This window comes from Staurois parvus, unplaced genomic scaffold (assembly GCF_062004578.1).
Source record: "Staurois parvus isolate SC_StPar_1 unplaced genomic scaffold, SC_StPar_1.0 ptg000135l, whole genome shotgun sequence".
In the NCBI taxonomy this organism is placed as follows: Eukaryota; Metazoa; Chordata; class Amphibia; order Anura; family Ranidae; genus Staurois; species Staurois parvus.
In genome coordinates, this window is record NW_028317931.1 from 3,502,141 (window position 1) to 3,523,879 (window position 21,739).

At 39.5% G+C, this 21,739-nt stretch overlaps 1 protein-coding gene across 3 annotated transcripts in view; it reads right to left on the minus strand.

Annotated features, from left to right (window-relative positions):
* Positions 1-21,739, minus strand: part of DRD2 (dopamine receptor D2) — a 530,501-nt gene that overhangs the window by 51,361 nt on the left and 457,401 nt on the right. For all 3 annotated transcript variants that reach the window (XM_089673079.1, XM_089673077.1, XM_089673078.1), the window contains exon 4: positions 11,692-11,828. In XM_089673079.1, the coding sequence (XP_089529205.1) occupies positions 11,692-11,828 (137 nt within the window). The remainder of the gene's footprint in view (positions 1-11,691; positions 11,829-21,739) is intronic.

Here is a 21,739-nt window from a genome sequence, read left to right on the forward strand (position 1 = left end):
ATCAAGTACATATAAACACAAACCGAAAGACATTTACCTTGTTAAATAACTGTGTGTCGTAAACTATTAGCATTTCTGAAGAAAATACTTATTTTAACCTTTACATCATTCTAGTAGCATTTCAGTGTAGCTGATCTCCTGTATTCTCACAACCACTTTCAATCTATATGCACTCCAGCATTGTCTGCATAGCATTTTCTTCATGGTGACAACCAGCCTCATTTTCTATTTCACTAATGGGGTATTGCTTGCTGTTCATTGCATGGCCCCTTCCGATCTTTGAAGCACAAGTACAAGGGACGGCCTATTATATAGGATGTGATGTCGGCCTTAGGCCATGCCCCTGACAATGTCATTGGTGATGAAATGCATATGGAGGAGTTACAGCATGTGATGTCATTGCGCATGTGGACATGGAGCCATCTTGTCGGTTTGAAACAATACTGGTTGGGTATCACTGTAAGACAGTTATGCTTTTTTACACGATTTTAAATGTGAGTTTATTTCTTGAATTAAATTCTATTTGCATTAACCTACTATACTTTGGTAGGGGTTGGGGAAAGACCTGGCAACCTACCCTGTAAAATAATTGCTAAGAGAATACATGGAAAAAGTTGCTTACGAGTGATGGTCCATGCAATCACCAAGGGTCGGATACGAATGAATGGATAGATAGATAGACTATACTATGAGATGGCGTTTCTTCTTTGATTTCTGCATTTTGGATTGGTGTTATCCATCCGGTTGGAGCTGATTCATACTACTTAGTGTGGTGCCATTGTGGTCAAAGTTGGAAGTCCAGACAAGATGTCTTATGGTATATTTTTTTTCTGTGCATACTGACTGTTTCTGATGGTTGGTCAAGCTATTCGATAAGGGGCAGTTTATTTGATGTGGTGGAGGTCTGTTCCCCCTGTCTTCCCTATTCACATGAACACCATCTGTCCGAATCCATCTATTGGTGACTTTCAAACAATTACTGGCTTTTTCCTTTTATTTGCACCACCTAATTGGACTGTTGTCATTACTATGATGGACAAGGTTTTATTGGTCATGTGATCTGCATTTAGCACCGCACTGTGATTTTATATTTTGATCATATTGTAACTGAAATATTGTGTCAGCTGCTTTCTTTCACTATTAATGGCATTCTAGCGTGATTATTTATAGTTATATTGTAACATTGGATCATGCCTGCTCAACATGTGTTGAAAAGGCCACTTGTAAATGTTGAAAGCGACTGTGACAGGGTGATAAAGCAGGAGCACAACTGGGAAACAGCACCTCATAACAGGAAGTAACTAAACATGGACTGTCATGGCAGGATCATCAGGTATTATTTTAATGAAACATAGAAAACATCAACTCCTTTCCGCTTATTGTAAACCCTGTGATCAAAAAATCATACCAAAAATACCGATTTCGAAGTGATCGTACAATAATCTGATCATTAGTGTACAGCTATCATCTGAAATTATTCGAAGAGACAAGAATGAAAATGTTTCTCGTACGATTCCAGATCGAACGATTTTCGCTTAATCAGTGCAGTTTTCATCTAAAAATACAATACAAATACATTACATCACATTCAAATTTTTATTATGTTATACAAGAATTTTCATAACTTTAGTAACCTCTTTACTTCGATATGAGACTAGCATGCAAAAAAAAGAAAAAAAACGTGTGTACAGGGCTTAAGTGAGCTCTCCAGAACTTGACAGAGCACAATAAATAAGATCTATACAAAGGAATCAGGACCTTCTTCCTCGTACTGGTGACCTCTCTGTTGATACATCTTAGAATTCTATTTGCATCACCCACTGCCTGGCCACACTGTTTATAGATCTCATTAGGTAGATTAATTGATATGTTAGCATTTTAATTGATTAGGTACCAGCTGTGTGATATTGGTCTAGGTTTGCAAGTAATAGGTTAATTTTGTTTCTAAATTGATTTACATGGATTGACAGGTTGAACTTCTATTTCATTTGGTTATTGATTGTTTAGTTAGGTTACTTTCTTTTGTTATGTAGTCTTGTTTGTTTTTTTTTTCATCTTCAATTAAAGTAGATCCAATGCCAATCACTAACATCTCACATGGGCTTTAGCATGCTACTATAATTTATAAAGTAGATTTCAATGTTTTAAATGTGCAGTTTTCATTAAAATTGTATCTGATGATCCAACCATGAAGGCCTTTGTTTAACCTCCCTGGCGGTATGATTATTTCAGATTTTTGGTGCTGAAAGCGGTACCATTATTTTGCATGGAAATAAGTAGTTTTTTTTATTGTAGGCTGTAATATTTAGGAATAACTCACTGAAATCTGTCCGAACAAGAGTCTAGTAAACATCCCGGGTAGGATAAAATTTGAAACACAAAATCATGAATTATAATTTAATAAATAATCATAAAAAATAATAATATAATAATAATACATTTAATTCAATAATATAATCAAACCGAAAACACTGAAATTTGAAATATAGCGCCAAGTTCGCACATTGCTGAGCAAAGTCGCAGAATCGTTTTCAGTGTCTGATGACGAATTTCCCCACGAATCATTATCACTCAATTCTGCAAGTGGTTCTGATTTACTATCGCTGTTCTCTAGCTGATCTATACCCGCTTTTGACCTAAAGGGACACTTTTTGGACGCCATGGATATTTCTCAGTTTCCAGGCAGAAAGAACAGACAAAATGCAGGCAGGGCGCAGGACAAAGCACTCGGGACAAAATGTATGTGAAATGGGTTGAAACAGCAATGTTTTACTATGAAAAATGTGTTTTGAAAAAAATGAAATTTTTTTAAATTTTCAAATTTCCCGCCGGCGGCGGCGGCGCCCGTACGTCCCGACGTCACAGGGACTGGAACACAGAAGCAGGATGCCGGCATCAGCCAGAGGAGATGGCCGGGGACGCTGCAGGGGACACATCGCGGGAGCGAAGGACAAGGTAAGTGCTGCAGGGACTCCCTGAGCAATGCCGCATGGTAAGCCCGAGTGTAGCTTGGGGTTACCGCTTTTGGCACTGACATTTTACCCCGAGCTCGGGAATACCGTTAGGGAGGTTAACTACATCTCGTTATGGGGTGACTGCCTACCAGCTGTTCCCCCAACCAGGGATGGACTGACCATTTGAGCACTTGGGCACTGCCCGAGGGCCCAAGGTTAGTAAGGGGCCCCATGAAATGCCCTTGGTACCTTTTTATAGGCTTTTTTGGGTGTGCTTTGAATGTGGGCAAGGACACAGGGGCCCCATGATCCCTTATTGCCCGGGAGCCCCATGAGTTGTCAGTCCGCCCCTGCCCCCAACATTATCACCCTGTTACATGATCTCCCTATGGAGACTCAAAACATTCATACTGAAATGCATTGCATAGACATATTCTTTTGTTGCCACTATCAACTCTCATGCACATTGGACATTTTTAAATGTCCATTAATCGCGGCAAAACACCGCTAAACGCTAATGCAAAATTGCTAAAAAAAGTGTAAAAACTTACATTTTTAACATGACTTTACACAGCTAACGTTACCAGCGTTATCAAAACATCCCGTGTGCATGAGGGCTAAAGACCTCTGCTCTGAGCAATATCAAATAGCAGCTGTTGAGGAGCACGCATGCAGACATGAAGAGGCATGAAGATCACCAGTGCTGAAATGCACCAAAGGATAAAAACAAGGTGAGAACTATATTTTATTTAAAAATGACAGTTGACAATGCCAGTTTTTTAGCAGGCAAAATGTCATTATGGTTTATTTATACTTAAAGTATTACTTAACCCCGGACCCTGCATTCACTATATCTGGTCTCCCACAGTACACAGAACATGGAAATGCAATTATTTTAGTAAATATAAACTGCTAAATATATTTTCTCATCAGTAATTAGAGCAGTCTTGTGACTTCTGTCAGTGTCCAGCAGAGCACTGGTTAAAGCTTGAAGGAAGAGTTTTCATTCTCCTCTGATTGTCCTATGAAGCCACAGAACCCCTGACCTCTGTCTGGACAGTGCTGATTGGCCCTGTGCTGATCACATGCACTCTCCCAAGAAGAAAAAAACTTCTCTAGCAATACACACCAAACTGAATATGTGCATGTGGCTACAGGTTCAGTCTGTCTTATCAGGAGATAAGATGTAGACATTTGAACAAGAGGAGGGGCAAAGGAGAAAGGATCAAACGGCCATTTTAAACAATGCAGAAGATTAACCCCTAAGTTTCCACAGTGCCTATAACAAGCATGCTTTACTGCATATATAGACTGATTATACTGTTGTGGGTTTAGTAACACTTTAACAACTGGACAAAAAAAAACAGAATAATGGCAGTATTACCACATATTGAATATGTTTATCTCATTGCATTGATTTATCTGCAAACTAGACCTAAAAAAGGTAAGCTCACAAAATGTCTTATGCCTGCACCATTAATTTTTTTTGTTTATTTCAGGTACTTATATAGCGCCGTCAATTTACACAGCGCTTTACATATATATTGTACATTCACATCAGTCCCTAACCCTCAAGGGGTGTACAATCTAAGGTCCCTAACTTACATTCATACATACACATACAAGGGCCAATTTAGACAGGAGCCAATTAACCTACCAGTATGTCTTTGGAGTGTGGGAGGAAACCAGAGTACCCAGAGGAATCCCACACAGGCACAGAGAGAACATGCAAACTCCAGGCAGGTGGTGCCGTGGCTTGGATTCAAACCAACAACCCTAGTACTGCCAGGCGGAAGTGCTAACCATTTAGCCACTGTGCTGCCCCATACCATGATCAGAAAGGTGAACTGCCATTATGCAAACAACTAATTTACTAACAGTACATTAAATTAACATATCAATTTTATGTTTTTTGACATGCGCTACCCTTCCATGTGCTCCTTGCTGCAAAGGCCAGTTATAGATTGGCAGTTGTGCTTTGTTTGTACTGTTGATATACTGGTGAGGGGCGCACTGGACACCTTAGCAGCCATTGTGCTATATGCTGGGTATCCAGTGCACCCCTGTGCTTTTATGGAGGGTCGGGCTCCCTCCAGGCTGACATGCCCTCAACCTATCCATTATTATATATGTGCTTCTACTATGGAGGCTCTCAAAATTATAGAGTTAGGAGTGGAGATAATACTGGGGTGCCGTGAAGAGGCTCTGCAGCTTAGGCATTTATTTGTCAATGTGTGCAAACTATATCCCTGTTTTTAATGCAAACTGTTAGACAAGGCAATTTGGTTGGTTGCAGGCTGGTCAGTTGTGCTGAGAATTTTTCTTTTTTTTGTTATAAGATTTTAAGATGTGTCTATAAAATACCTGGGTGGCCCTTAATAAAGCTACTGCATGATAATGCATGATAACATGTTGTATAACCGCAATGCATAGTCTGAAAGGGCATTGAAGTAAATTAAACTATACTGCATGCTTTGATTATAGGAAACAAGTGCGCAATATCATACACTGTGACTGGTTAACCCTTTGAGGACCATAAGATTATGGAACGCCAAAAGAATCAATTTTTTGTTTTTAAAGTTCGTACACTGCAGTTGCTGTAACTAAGCCATTTCATGAAATAATTGGCAAAAAGCTAGATCCATTTGTTGATAAGAACTAATATTTTGACTCAAACCAAAAAAAAAAAAAGTATTTTAAGTTCTTAATCAGAGGATACACGCAATTAAAAACATGGGACAAATACGTCCCTTGGTCCTCAAAGGGTTTTAATGCATGATGTGATGAAAGATGCCCGTGCTGAACTGCCTTATCTGCAATAACAGCACATAGTACAGGTTTTCATGGCTGTTTGATTGGTTCATGCACCTTTCATAACATAATAAATAATCATAGGGTTTATAAGGTTTTGTGTTTTTTTTTTTTTTAAGTAACACAAATTTGTTAATGGAAAATATATGCATACAGTTTAACCTCCTCGGCGGTATGACTATTTCTGATTTTTGTGCTGAAAGCGGTACCATTTTTTTGCATGGAAATATGTAGTTTTTTATTGTAGGCTGTAATTTTTAGGAATAACTCACTGAAATCTGTACGAACAAGAGTCTAGTAAACATCCTGGATATGATAAACTTGAAACACGAAATTATAAATTATAATTTAATAAATAATCATAAAAAATAATAATATAATAATAATAATAATAAATTTAATTCAATAATATAATCAAACCAAAAACACTGAAATTTGAAATACAGAGGGAAATTCGCACATCGCTGAGAAAAGTCGCAAAATCGTTTTCAGTGTCTGATGACGAATTTCCCCCACGAATCATTATCACTCAATTCTGCAAGTGGTTCTGATTTACTATCGCTGTTCTAAAACCGCTTTTGACGTAAAGGGATGCTTTTTGGACGCCATTGACTTTTCTAAGTTTCCAGGCAGAAAGAACAGTCAAAATGCAGGCAGGGCACAGGACAAAGCAGTAGGGACAAAATATATGTGAAATGGTTTGATACAGCAATGTTTTACTATGTAATAATCATTTTTAAAAAAATGAAATTTTTTAAAAATTTCAAATTTGTTGCTGGTTCCGGCATCCGTACGTCCCGACGTCACAGGGACCAGAACACAGAAGCCGGATGTCGGCATCGGCCGGAGGAGATGGCCGATGACACTGCAGGGGACACACCGCAGGAGCGAAGGACAAGGTAAGCCCTGCAGGGACTCCCTGAGCAACGCCACATGGTAAGCCCGAGTGTAGCTCGGGGTTACCGCACTTGGTTCTCAAATTTTACCCCGAGCTACACTCGGGAATACCACTAAGGAGGTTAAGGAACAAAAATAGCATTGATCGAATGTTCGATGACCACTGCAAATGGGGACTGCACCATAGTCATTGAACAAGCTTTACCGAATCAGTTCGGGGATTGCGTTTGCTAAGTACATATACATCTATGTACTCATGCGAACCAGCAACACAAACAGATCTATCTTCATAGGTTGTGTATAACCTTTTATTAAGGCAGGTCCATTGGATGTTATGCAAATCTAATTTTATTGGTAAAGAAATTTGCAAAGGAGATTTTAGCTGAAGGATACCTATGATACCAAGTTCATATCAAACCACAACCATGGTATGTAGATACTAAGGGGTTGATGTACTAAAGGCAAATAGACCTTGCACTTTAAAAAGTGCAGTTGCTCCAGAGCTTAGTAAATGAGGTAAAGCTTCACTTTGTAAAGATTACCCAATCAAGTTCAGTGGAAAAAAAAACAGCTTTTTTGCTTGCATGTGATTAGATGATGAAAGTCATCAGAGCTTCTGCTCATTTACTAAGCTCTGGAGCAACTGCACTTGCAGAGTGCAACTGCACTTTGCAAAGTGCACAGTCTATTTGCCTTTAGTAAATCAACCCCTATATTGGAGTAGAAGGGGTTGCTTTCAGTTGTTTTGGAAGTAGAGAGTGTACTTATCCTCTAAGATTAGGTTCACATCTAGGTTCAAGTAGAACACGTTCCTGCAGCAGCACACAAAACTTGGCGCTGCACAGAAAATTCATGGTGGTGCCATTAACTCTTAATGGCATCTCTACACGCTGAAAAATGCAGTGCAGTTTCCCACACATGGAAATGCATGGTGCTAAAGTACCATGTTATTTCCATGTGGCTGTATTATAAAAAAGGTGAAGAGACTTTTCCCTGCAGGAAAAGCAGGCACAGCAGCCCATTCAAATGAAAGGGCTGCTGTGCCCACACAAGCCCCATACATGTGAACCTAGCCTAAATCCTCCGAGAGCTACAGACTCAATGGGACAGTATAACAGAATTCACAGGTTGAACTAAATGGACTGGTGTCTTTATTCAACCTTACCAAACATGTTACCTGATAGAAAGTAACCCCATGGAATTCAAAAACATCCCTACATGGTTTTCAATTATTTTACAGCATTGCATGTATGAGAAAATATTTTTAATAAAATGTTTGCAATAGTACTACGATCATAGTTATTAGCACAGTAATGCCTCCTTTAAACAGAAGGCATTGACAGGTCTCATTCCATCACATATCCAATAAATAAGAGGGTTTTTGTCTCATTGCAGGAGTTAGTGGATCCACGCAAATCATTCCTTTTGCCCCATCAGCACATCTAGACCCATGGGTGCTTGGTGCAAATATATTCTAATAGTACAGAGCCATTTATTCCAAACTACATGCAGCTGTTTAAGGCTTTTTGGCTATCATCAGTACAATGTATGGAAACCATGAGTTCTAGAGTAGTGCTTTGGACCCAACAAGACAATATGGCCATAAAGATTACGTTAAGAATGAAATAAAGGAATCAAAAAGCCCTCCAAATGAATTAGTGCACTGCACAGTGAAGCCTTCTTAGAAGTGGACGTATTCACATGTCTCATGCATCTATAGCCCAAAAATACCAGGATTTTTCCTCATTCCAGAGCAGGGGGTTGAGCCATGCAAAATAATCCTTAATGCCCCAACAGCCAAATACACATCCAAAAATGCTGGTGTATAGTGCAGATATATTGTAGACTAATATTAAAGAGCCATTTATTCCAAACTGCATACAGCTGTTTTTAGGATTTCCGGCCATCATCAGTGGAGTATACGGAAACGATAGCTTTTAGGGAATAGAATTTAGGATACAATGAGACAGTATAACAGTATTCACAGGTTGAACTGGATGGACTGGTGTCACAGGTTGAACTGGATGGACTGGTGTCACAGGTTGAACTGGATGGACTGGTGTCACAGGTTGAACTGGATGGACTGGTGTCACAGGTTGAAATGGATGGACTGGTGTCACAGGTTGAACTGGATGGACTGGTGTCACAGGTTGAAATGGATGGACTGGTGTCACAGGTTGAACTGGATGGACTGGTGTCACAGGTTGAAATGGATGGACTGGTGTCACAGGTTGAAATGGATGGACTGGTGTCACAGGCTGAACTGGATGGACTAGTGTCACAGGTTGAACTGGATGGACTGGTGTCACAGGTTGAAATGGATGGACTGGTGTCACAGCTTGAAATGGATGGACTAGTGTCACAGGTTGAAATGGATGGACTAGTGTCTTTATTCAACCTCACCAACTATGTAACTATGTATAACCATACAGGTTATGGTAACTAGTGATGAGTGAACATAGTGGCCAAACCATATTAAACTCTGTCAGAGCAGAAATCTGTATTTTTTTCATGGAAACATATACTAATGAATGTAAAAAAAAATAGATGACAGCTCTGCAGGAAACAGGCCTTTTAGCTTTTAGCTTAAAGGTCAGTATTAAAAAGATATAATTCCTTTAAATAACATGCTTGGAGGGTGCCTTAAACCCGTATGTGAATAAGGGCACCTGTAGGATGTACTTCATAAAAAAGTGACTTTTAAACAAACAAAAAAAACTATTGCTGCTAAATGAGATTAATTTCCCCGTTGGCTTCTGCTTATAAACAAAGCATCTATGGGATCCCAGTTGGCATCAATAACTACATATAGTCATGACCATATGTGATCAATGACAGTAGCCAGCATCCTCAGCCAGTTTGCTAACATTCAGCAGCCAGATGGGGAACTATTATTTGTGGAGGGGTATAATGGGAGAAGATCATTGTGGTACTGGGTGCCATGTCTGCAGGTCATTGGGGTATCATGAATCGTGACTGACGATGGATCTACAATGATGGACAGTGTGATTGAGGTTGGATTTACATCACCGGACAATGGTTAATGTTTTCAATAAATGCTTTTTTCACTGTAAACCCAGTATGGTGCACATACTAAGTGTAGTGGGTGTCACTTTATTACAAACAATGACAATTGGCAACTCACATAAGGATGAACATGAATTGCTTACTATCAGAGTCAGAGTGTTCTCATTCAGATGGGAGGTCAGTGGGCTGACCAGGTAGGAGCACTGAAAGGAAGAACACCTGTAGTGACTAAGAAGACAGAAAGGAGGCACAAATCTAAGTGCAGTAGGCAAGAGAAGTATGTTTATGATCATCTTCATGTGAGTTGCCAATTGTCATTGTTTGTAATAAAGTATGTGACACCCGCTACACTTAGTCTTCACACCCTACTGTGTTTTCTGCTATTTTTGAGAAATCTTCAGTCTCTTAGAGGTGCTGTGTGAAGTTTGCTGGATTTATGGCACAATGGAAGTTACGGCCTAAGGGCATACATAGAGAACTTATTTATTTAAATGGTTGTCCTTCCCACCGAAGTCTTCTTTTACCTCCTACACCTCCTGCACCATATTACCCACATTTTTACTTTTTCACTGTGTCTTTGTGCTTTATTTACTATTTTATTTTTTTGTGAATGAGTAGCAAGGGGTACAATTGCTGCACTTTCCAGGGAGCCCCCCTGGCAAGTTGCCTCTCCAATGTTGAAGACGTGACCAATTATGGTTCAGGTGGGGGGCACACTCTTGCTGCCCAATCTATTTCTGGACCAGAAAAAATGCATACCTGGATAATAGTATGGTATGAATTTGGGGGGGCTCCATGCCTTTTTTTTGTGGGGGCCAGCCTCAAAATCTTTACCAGACCCTTATCATGGATGCCCACTTTTTTAGTTTGTTTATTTTGTTTTCGTTTCTCCCTTAAAATTCATACCAGACCCTTAAGCTGAATAAAATGTTGTGGGGTTATTTTTTCCTATTAGAACATGCCTATTTTGGTTCAGGAGTGGGGGTGCCTACATCACTGCCCTTCATCTTTCTTGACCACCAAGGCTGTATATTTTGGTAAACATCTGACATGGATTTTGACCAGGACCCTACACCATTTTTCTTTTGTTTGTTGTCCTGCTCAAAATCTATACCAGAAGAACAGGAAGGAAAATATGGCATGGGTCCCCCAAAATCCATATCAGACCCATAATCAGGCTTTCAACCTGGCTGGTTAGAAAAGATACGGGCAACAATTGTGTCCCACCTTATTCTGTATCATACAGGCCACATTTTGTTATTAATTCAATCCAGTGGGGGCCAGAAGCTGTAATTTAGTTGTGTTAGTAATACCATCATGAAATAAATGGCTTCTGGCAGTGGCAGCAGAACTTTTTGGGTGAACTGGCCAGATCTGCCCATTTAGATCACCTGTTTATTGAACTGTGAACAGCTTGGGTTTGGATGGCTCATGGTTGACCCATACTCATCCAAAATGGTGAGGTGAGACTAAAGAAATTTAAAAAGCCCTCTAACTGAATTAGTACACAAAACAGTTTACATATACTAAAAATAGGAGAATCATTCCTCTTTTTTCAGGATAGTGCACAGAGCCATGCAAATCATTCATTTATGCCCCATCAGCCAAATACATAGAACCACTGGTGTATAGTGCAAATGTAGCCCAGTTTTTTTAAAGTCATTTATTCAATTACAGTTATTAAAAAATGATATGCAATACATATCCAGTGCTATTTAAAAACAATGTTTGGAATTTTTTTTGCTCACAGTATAAACAATACATCTAGGGTCTTCAATAATACAATCTACCAAATAAAAGATGGTCATGTAATCAAAGAAATCAAATTATTTTGGTTCACTATAAAGATTTTCAAGTGTTCCAGCATAAACCAAAACTGTAAAAATGTGATCACATTACCAAGATTTCAATCCCCAAAGGACAATAAGCAGGTAAGGACATCTGATCATCCAAAGAGAGTTAGACCTCATATTAGTAAGACAGTTCAAACTGCAATAATTACCTGTGTTATTGAGTCCAAATAAGAGGGGGCAAGAGATCGCAAATGAAAGGACCCAAACCACTGCAATCATGACAGTCACTCTTCGTTTGGAACTGTAGCGAGTATTGTAGAGCATTGGCATTGCCACTGCTGTATACCTGAAACAAGTAGACATTATGAACAATTCATAAACAATTAAATAATCTATTGAAAATCACGTGAACATGTTTCTAAGACGTATTCCTTTCTTTGTACTTAATATGTTGTTATAAGTGGTACAGTTAGGCTTTTTCCAGTAAATGTACCAACTAGGGATAAACAAAGTTATTTAAGTGAAATTTTTTTGCAGAAATTTCACCTGCAATGACATTTCTGTGAAAATAGCCTCTCATTTTTCCACATTTTCTGAGCAGACAGACTACTTTAAAAATATATACAGTATTTACGAAAATCTTCACTTGTTTACAAAGTGTTTTCATGTTTTCCCTTATTTTTCTGTGTCTTTTTTTGTCATTTGATTTTTTTTTTTCAGAAAGTAAAAATATATTTAAATGAAAACGTTTGTGCCTCGAGTTCCGCTTTAAGCATTTATTTTTTAAGATAATTCCTTGTAAAAAAAAAACCCACATAATATAAGCATTTCTTTTTTAAGATAATTCCTTGTAAAAAAAACCCCACATAATTCCAGCTCTTAATCAAACATATATTTTTTACCTTTTATTTTATTGAATAATTCTATAAACAAGAAGGAGGCCACAAAAACAGGTCACTGAAATAGACATATACTGTACATACAGTGACGTAATACCATGTGTGCTAACTGAAAACAAAGAATAACTATAGAATTGCTCCCAGGTAAACACGTGTTTTGGTGGACTGACCCTCTACCCAACCATGCATAAGAAGGTAGTGGCCTCAGGCATTAAACATAGATCTCGGATTAAGTATTCCTGATGGGAAATCAAACAAGGCATCTTTTGCCGCTAGGTTAAATGTTATTGAATATTTTGAAATACTCACTTGCTTAGTTTCAATTGTAAGGGTTTGGATAAATGATTCCCAGGTTTCAAAAAATGTCTGAACTTGAGTTTTTTGTGTAGGGAGTCCTTCACCCGCTCCATACAAAACATAAAGGTTAGTTTTTCTAGGAATAGTGCAATGGTTGGAGGGTCAAGATAAATCTATTTATGCAAAAGTTTCTTGCATTCTTGTATTCTTTGAAGAATCTGGTGCCAAGGATGTCTAATATGCGGTGCAGGAGTTAGAGTGTCAGGGCTCCGGGTATGACCAAAGGTATGTGAACTGACGCAGGGAAACGCAGGATTCAGATATGTTATAAACAATATAATATATTAATACTAACAATACATAAACGCAGTGCAAACGAACCAAACCACCCACAGATAACAATACATACAATGCAAGCGTCATCAGGCAGGCCGGGTCAATAACAATCGGGCAGGTAGGAACAGGAGGAGCAGGCAGAGAGTAGTCAGGTCACGAGCCGGGTACAGCAACTAATGGGCAGGTAGGTACAGGGGGTCAGGCAGAGAATGGTCAGGGTCACAAGCCAGGGATCAAACAGGAGAAGTCAGCAGAGGTCCGGATCAGGCAGGGTCGGCAACGAATCAGACAGGAACAGGAATGCAGGTAACAAGATACAGGGGCCCATGGAAAAACACACACCAAGCCCCAGACTGCAGGTCTGGCCATCCCTTAAATACACCTCCGTAATCAGCTTCAGGTGTTTGGCTGGCTGCAGGGTTGAGTCTCTGATTGCTGAGAGCACCCGCTGGCCAGCCCTGGTACTGCAGCCCACAAGGCAGGTGAGTCCCACCATTACTGGCAAGTCCATTCCTGACATAGAGGTAAGTTATTAACTAGATGTATGATAAAATATTGCTCTATAATAGTTCAAACATTTTCAATCTTGGGACATGTCAAAAAAGCATAGAAAATTTTATATCACAATGTTAATATGTTTTATATCAAGATGGGGGAGCTCAAGCTCATTAAGTAGGATAGGTGAGGAGAAATGTAGAAATGATGGTAGAATCTAAGCATTCCATGATAAGTTTGTATTTTCCAGAATAGCTGCAAAGAGTAAGGGAAATTTCCTGTGGACAGCTGAGGAAGGTTAATTTATTAGACCTGTGGTTGAGGTGAGAGTTGCCTGTAGAAGGTGTAGAGACTGGAGGTGGCACGTTTTTCTGGAGGCTAGATACTGTATGGGACGCTAGGGTATATAATTCAAGGTCAGGCAAGTTGATTTCTCCATTGTTAGTGGGATGTTGTAAAGTACAGGGAATGGTGATTGCTCTCTTACTCCCCTTTGTGAAATCTCAAAATGTCTTCTAATTGTGTTTGAAGTCTGACTGTTTTAAGAGGATGGGGAACACTTGCAAGGTAAAATACTTTGGGAAGATACTTATTTTAATTAAACAATATCAGCCCATGAATTAGATATTAGGATGGGACCAGTAGGTAAGTGTTAGTTTCAGAAAGGGGTAAATATTAAAATTGCACCAACATTTGAATTCACTTCTGTGCTTCCCTATCTAATCTAAAAGTGGTAAACTAAGCTACTGTGCTTATTATCAGTGATGATAATGAATTAATGCTGTAAGTGTATAGCCCAGTGTTCCTAGTGTTATCAAACGTAATATATACTAACTATGAGTATAAAGTGTCTAAACCATTGAACAACATTTGAGGTTACACATCAACAATTGAAATTATAACAATCAGAATTTACAATAACCAAACATAAGTGCAAACAAAATTGTGCAATAAAAAAGAGTCTACTTGAAAGCAATTCCTCATGTTCCAAAACCATGTACATGGAAATATTGTGCTTGGTGCAAAATGTGTTTAAACGGTTTCCAATGACTCTTTCGTGTCTTACACCAATTTCATGAATTGCTCACCATGGTGTACACACTATAGGATAAGCACTCACCAGAAGCTTCCTGAAGATGCCAGAGCGGCAAAAAACACTGAGGCTGGACTACGTCAATTATATCCAGTTTCCAGGGAACATCACTTCTTGAGTTGACTTCTGAGCTTTAGAGTGCATGCTGGGAGCAAAGCGGTGGAGCAGTGTGCATACCAAAGGTCTGTCTATATTGGTGCAGATCTGTGGCACTAAAAAAAGTGAGTGGTACTTATAGTTTTTTCTATGCTTTAAAATACTAATAAATACTGATCAATGAGTATTCTCCTTGATACATGTCATTTAGGATCTATGAATGAGGAATTTATGGGACACCAGTGGACTGTCAAGAGTTCTGGGAAGGATGCAGGACCAGGGCAATTGTGATACCCATTGTTGTCTGGACACAGAATAGCGTGGAGAATGTAGAACAGAATGGAGCTTCCTGAAGATACCAAGAGGTGACAGATGTAGAGGCAGTTTACACGTTCGTCATATCCAGCATAATACTAACATCAATTCTGGGGATTGGAATGCACGCCAAGCTCCAGGAAGTGGAGCGGTGGTGCACACATGTTTAGTGTATTGGTGCTGAGATACTGGGCACCCTTATCTGTAAGTGCATTTCTTAAGATTCATGTTTTTATGGAGAATTGTAAATGAATGCTACACTCTGACAAATTATTTTTCATGATCTATGGTTTCAAATTGATGGAAAGCAGCTGGGCTTTGTGAAGAGTTGATACACTGAAGAAAGCTGAGCAGTGAGCTGTATTAGAATTTCTGGGATACCAAGTGTTCTTTGACCTTCCCTTTAATCAAGGTGGTCTTGAATTGGCGGTGAGTGCTTTGGAGTGGTTCAAGTGGTGAAGCACTTTTTTTAAGACGTTTTGGCACAGGAAAGAGTGGACTTATTTTATTGGAGTCGGACTTTGGCACATTTCATACTTTTATTTTTTATTCCTTTTATTTCTTAATTTCATTATTATTATTCTTTTGTTACACCAGGGTATAATTTATGGTATAGAGTGAGTGCCATACTTTAATAATAATATGTTTAATATATTTATTTGGAGGAGTACTCTTAAAGGGGCAGCTACACCTATATATATGTATATATATATATGTGTGAATATATGCATACTGTACATACATACACACACACACACATATATATATATATATATATATATATATATATATATACACACACTTTTTTATTTCTGGTAGATGCTTATTTGATATTTTTTTCACTAATTTAGTATTCACCAGCTGTATTAATTGTATTGGTTATGCACTTTTTTTGGACATATAGATCTGCACAATTCCATATATGACCTATAGGCATATTGTCAGGGGGTGCCATACTTAATTAATTTAACAGAATAGCGTATATTGACCTTCTTTGTTAAAGTAGAACTTCACTCTCTCTCAATCAACATCGACTATTTTTAATCCTTAAGCTGCTAGCATTAGTAAATGGATAGGAAAGTATATCCTATTTACTTGTTTTCAACTTTTTTTTTTTTACGCTTCTTCAGTTACTTCCTGGTTTCCATGCCTAGACAAATTATGTCATATATCCCAGCATTCTTCAGAAGGGGAAGGAGGGCTCTCAGCTCAGCCAATGCATGAGCTAAGGACAGATGGATTTCAGGAAGTAAATGCTACGTGACTTATCTGCCCTTACTCAAGATGGCCACTGCCAAAAATGCCAGGAAGTGTTTTTCAAAATGATTTCCTAGCAAAATAACGCATGGAGACATGAATGGATGGGTGTTTGCTTTAAATATTAACAATGAATTAAATAGCAGTTTTTGTTTGTGGTGCTCAGGTACAGTGCAGTTCCTCTTTAACTACCTGCCGACCGCAGATAGCCGAATGACGGCTGCACTGCGGCCGGCCAGTTCTGGGGGGACGTCATATGACGTCCCCCCAGAACGCGCTCTCCTGCGCGCCCCAGGGGGCGCGCACCCGGCGATCTCCGTGATCGCTGTGTCCTACGGACACAGCTGATCACGAGATGTGGTAAAAGGCCGATCATACCGGCCTTTTACCACGTGATCAGCGGTGTCCAATGACACGCTGATCACAGGGAAATGCAAGTGCCGGTTCTCGGCTGCACTTTCCTCACGCTGTCAGATCGTGAGGAAAGTACTGCCGAGAACCGGCAGTTGTCAGAGCGGGGATCGGCACCGATCATCAGGGCACTGATGATCAGTGCCCTGATGATCGGTGCCCAGCAGTGACACCCGCAAGTTCCGCCCAGCAGTGCGCCCACTAGCTCCGCCCACCCGTGCCCAGCAGTGCACCCACCTGTGCCCAGCAGTGCCCCCACCTGTGCCCAGCAGTGCACCCACCTGTGCCACTCTGCAGTGCCACCTACCTGTGCCCAGAAGTGCCACCTACATGTGCCCAGCAGTGCCACCCACCTGTGCCCACCCACCTGTGCCCACCAGTGCCACCCACCTGTGCCCACCAGTGCCACCCACCTGTGCCCACCCACCAGTGCTGCCCGCCAGTGCCACCCACCAGTGCAGCCCAGCAGTGCTGCCAGTCAGTGCCACCAGTCAGTGCCCAGGGGTTGTGCCAGTCAGTGCCACCAGTCAGTGCCCAGCAGTGATGCCAGTCAGTGCCGTCTATCAGTACCCATAATCAGTGTCACCTATCAGTGCCGCCTATCAGTGCTGCATATCAGTGCCGCCTATCCGTGACCCCTAATTAGTGCTGTCTATCAGTGCCGCCTATCCGTGCCACCTCATTAGTACTGCCTATCAGTGCCCTTTAGTGCTGCCTATCAGTGCCCATCAGTGCCACCTATCAGTGCCCATCAGTGCTGCCTCATCAACGCACATCAGTGATGGAGAAAAAATACCTGTTTGAAAAATTTTATAAAAGAAACAAATAAACTTTTTTTTTCAAATTTTTTGCACTTTTTTATTTATAGCGCAAAAAGTAAAGCGCCCAGTGGCGATTAAATACCACCAAAAGAAAGCTCTATTTGTGAGAAAAAAATGATCAAAATTTCATATGGGTACAATGTTGCATGACCGCGCAATTGTCAATCAAAGTGCGGCAGCGCTGAAAGCTGAAAATTGGCCTGGTAAGGAAGGGGGTATAAGTGCCTGGTAGGCAAGTGGTTAAGGGATCATCTCCATGCGGTGAGTGTGCATTCTTCTCACACGTGATGTGACAGAGATGAAGAGGAACCATAAGTGCGTAAATATTTTTAATGGTGCTGGGATATACAGTATATCACTGACCTTTGGACTTGTGTTTTTTGGACTTTTAATGTATTTATTGTGTAAGCACTTATGATTAAAGTGCTTTGGGTACCTTTGTGTTAAGCGCCTTTCCTTTTATTATTTTTATGGTTCACAAGTGTTTACTTTACACTTAAATGGGCAACTAAACAGTATTATTATCTTTCAAGCGCTGTTTTTAAGTGAATAGAGAAAGGTGACTTGTTTATTTTTTTTTTACTATATACACATAGTTAGTATTTATTAAGTTTGAGAACACTAGGAACGCTGGGCTATACACTTACAGCACTATAATTGTATCACTTACTGTGATTTTTAGGGATGGAGAGTCCTAAAAAGGTGATTTTTTTCTTTGCATCTTATCATCTATCAGTACTTACTGTATATAGTGCCATTTACACAGAGCTTTAACCATTTCCATACCGGGCACTTTTACCCCCTTCCTGCCAAGGCCATTTTTCAGGTTTCAGCGCTCTCACATTTGAAAGACAATTGAGCGGTCATACAACATTGTACCCAAACTGAAATTTTATCATTTTCTTCACACAACTAGAGCTTTCTTTTGGTGGTATTTAATCACCGCCGGGGTTTTTATTTTTCTCTAAATTAACCAAAAAAACTAACATTTGTATAAAAAACATGCTTTTCTTTGTTTCTGTTATAAAAGTTTGCAAATAAATAATTGTTCTTCATAAATTTAGGCCGAGATGTATTCTGCTACATGTCTTTGGTGAAAATAACCCAAATTAGGATGTATTTTTTAGTTTGTAGGAAAGTTATAGAGTTCACAAACTATGGTATAAATCTGAATATTGATCAATCCTGAAGTACTGACAGCCAATCTAATTTCTTGAGGTCCAAGAATGTCAGAATAGTACAGATATCCCCCAAATGACCCCTTTTTGCAAAGTAGACAGTCCGACGTCCTTCATAAGAGGAATGGCGAGATTTTTGAAGTTATAATTTTTTTGTCATAATTTTCGGAAAATTATAAAAAAAAAAAAATATCACTATTTTTTTTTTTTTACATACTGTCACCAGTGCAGTACAGCATCATCATATAACTGGCATGGCGGTGAACAGGGACACTGACTGGTGGCAGTATGAAAAAAAAAAAAAATATATATATATATATATATATATATGTTTTTAATTTTTTTTATTTTTGTTATTATTTTTAATTTTTAGTACTTTTTTCTTTTTTTTAAGATTTTTTTTCATATGTTACTATGATCAAAGTAGTACAATGTTACCATAGTAACATTGTACTACTTTGGGGAAGTGATCAGTATTTTTTTTTTCTCTTTTACACAATTTGCTTATAGCAAAGAATTACTTTGCTATAAGCAAGCATTTACCTGAATGACATCGATTCATTCAGGGGTTTTTTTTTTTTTTGTGCATAGCTGTGATTTGGCCACAGCTAATCACATGACATGTGCATGTGATCGCTGTGACCATTCACAGCTAGACACTAGCATACAATGGATGGCATGAATGAAGTCATGCATTGTATACAACTGTCATGTGACCTGCTTTGATTGGTCACAGCAGGTCACACGGTACCAGCAACGGGGGGGCGGTATTCAGATCTGTCATCAGCCGTGTCCGAGGTACACGGCCGGTGACAGATCGCGCCGCTGCGCGGCTCTGCAAGCACGCAAACTGGCATGCCCGGGAGTACGCCATATCGCGTCTACCCAGAGATCTAAAGCATTTTGCCGGCCGCCAAATGGCTATTGGCTGGGCGGCTAATGGTTAAATATATATATATTGTACATTCATATCAGTCCCTAACTATCAAGGATCATAAAATCTAAAGTCCCTAACTCACAAAAACATACCAGGGCCAGTTTAGACAGAGGCCAATCAACTTACCAGCATGTCTGTGAAGTGTGGGAGGAAACCCACACAAGCACAGGGAGAACATACAAACACCAGCCTGGTGGTGCTGGGGTTGGGATTCAAACCAATGACCCTAGTGCTGCCAGGAGGAAGTGTTAACCATTTGGCCAACTTACAAATTTTGAATATTTCAATAATTTTACATTTTATTACTAGTGACAGTGCCCTTCATGGGGCGAATGTTGAAAGGATGAATTCCCTGTTGGTAGTAAAGATCATGAAGACTAGGCGAGAGACTTGTCATCTTCCTCATAGTTACTTGTTCTCCATTTTGCCACTTATTCATATAGGAAAAAGCAGGATTTAATATTTAACGCTCTAATGTTAATGAAGAAAACAGCAAGTACAATTGTGTACGTGTGACATTTCAAGAGTATTAGAAGCTCCACCAGGGAAATCACATCCAAGGCCTTGCTAGCAGAAAATCAATGATCTCTGCAAGCTTTGTAGTGTTATAAATATTTCCTTCTCAATAAGACCAAGCCATTCTTATACAGACTAACACACAACAGCAAAATGCACTGTATAACAGAATGGAAATGCTGCATTTAAGGAATGCATCTGACCTAAGAGAAAGCAGAATGTGCTGCATTTTAGAGGTGGGAACTTATTGATATGGTTTGCTGAATTCTGAAACTCAAACCAAGTGGAAACAAAAACAACACCTCCTGTGCTCCACGACCCAGAGAAAGGGTGGATGGATGGAAAAGGAACTTGTGGAAATTGGTCCACCAATGCATAGAAGGTTGTGTGGCTCTAAACAAGTCTGGGGAAGCCCGACAGTACTGCAAAGTGAAACAAAAGGAAAGCACACCAACCTTGCGCATTACCTCAGTAAACTGTGATTTTATTGAACTGAGAATTATATTCACAAACAAAGAAGTATAACAAGCATATAAGATCCTCAACGGAACTCTAGGAGTGTAAAACTGGTGCGAGTAAGGTATGGATCTTTTCAGAGCCTGGACCGACTCTGTGATGTCAAATGACAGCAGCCTTTAGCCCAATGTTGGCTGAAAATGGGTCCCATGTGTTCAGAACGAACTGCACTCCTGTGATCCATAGCAGTAAGCAAAAAACCTTTGGCTATACGTCTCCTTATAATAAAGACTTAGACCTCTGTGTTTCCTTTTTAAGAAGGCTCCCTTGAATATTAATTTTGTATTTTTATAGGTGCAAGCATCTACTTCGTATTTTGTATATTTTTATGTAAGTGTTTACGGAAAATTATGTAGCAAGATGATGATTCCAATTTGAGTTAAAATACAGGAATAAATGTCTCATTATTTCACAAAAATGAAATGTGCTGAACATTGGCCTAATCTTGATTATACTTCACTTATACTCAAGTGTAATATCAAGCCAAGAGTTAAGCAAAGCAATCAGATGAGGTGAAAGTGAGCTATCTTCACTACTGACATCTGAATAGCTGGCAAGACCCTTGGTCACACCTTGACTTTCTATATCTCATACCTTGGAACCATTTCTCTCAGGTAATTACCTGACAATCTAGGTTTAGTCCGCACTGAAGTATGGTCACTTGGTTTGAGTACTGCAAAGTAAAACAAAAAGAAAACTCACCAACCTTGCGCATTACCTTAGTAAACTGTGATTTTATTGACTTGAGAATTATACTCACAAACAAAGTATACCAAACGTATAAGATCCTCAACGGAACTCTAGGAATGTAAAACCACACCATGAGGGCAGACTCTCAAAATAAGGTTGACGCGTTTCGAAGGGGATCCCTTCTTCATCAGAGCTAACTAAACAATGAGTGCCCTCTTCCATATATACCATGGGACTGAAATTGAACCCTCTCACCTGGGCTGGGCAGTCGCAGGACAGGAGGAGGGGCATAGGTGTCATCAGAACATGCCAATTAAAACAATAATAACAATAGAGGTAAACGTCATTAGATTATTATTATTATTATACAGGATTTATATAGCGCCAACAGTTTCCGCAG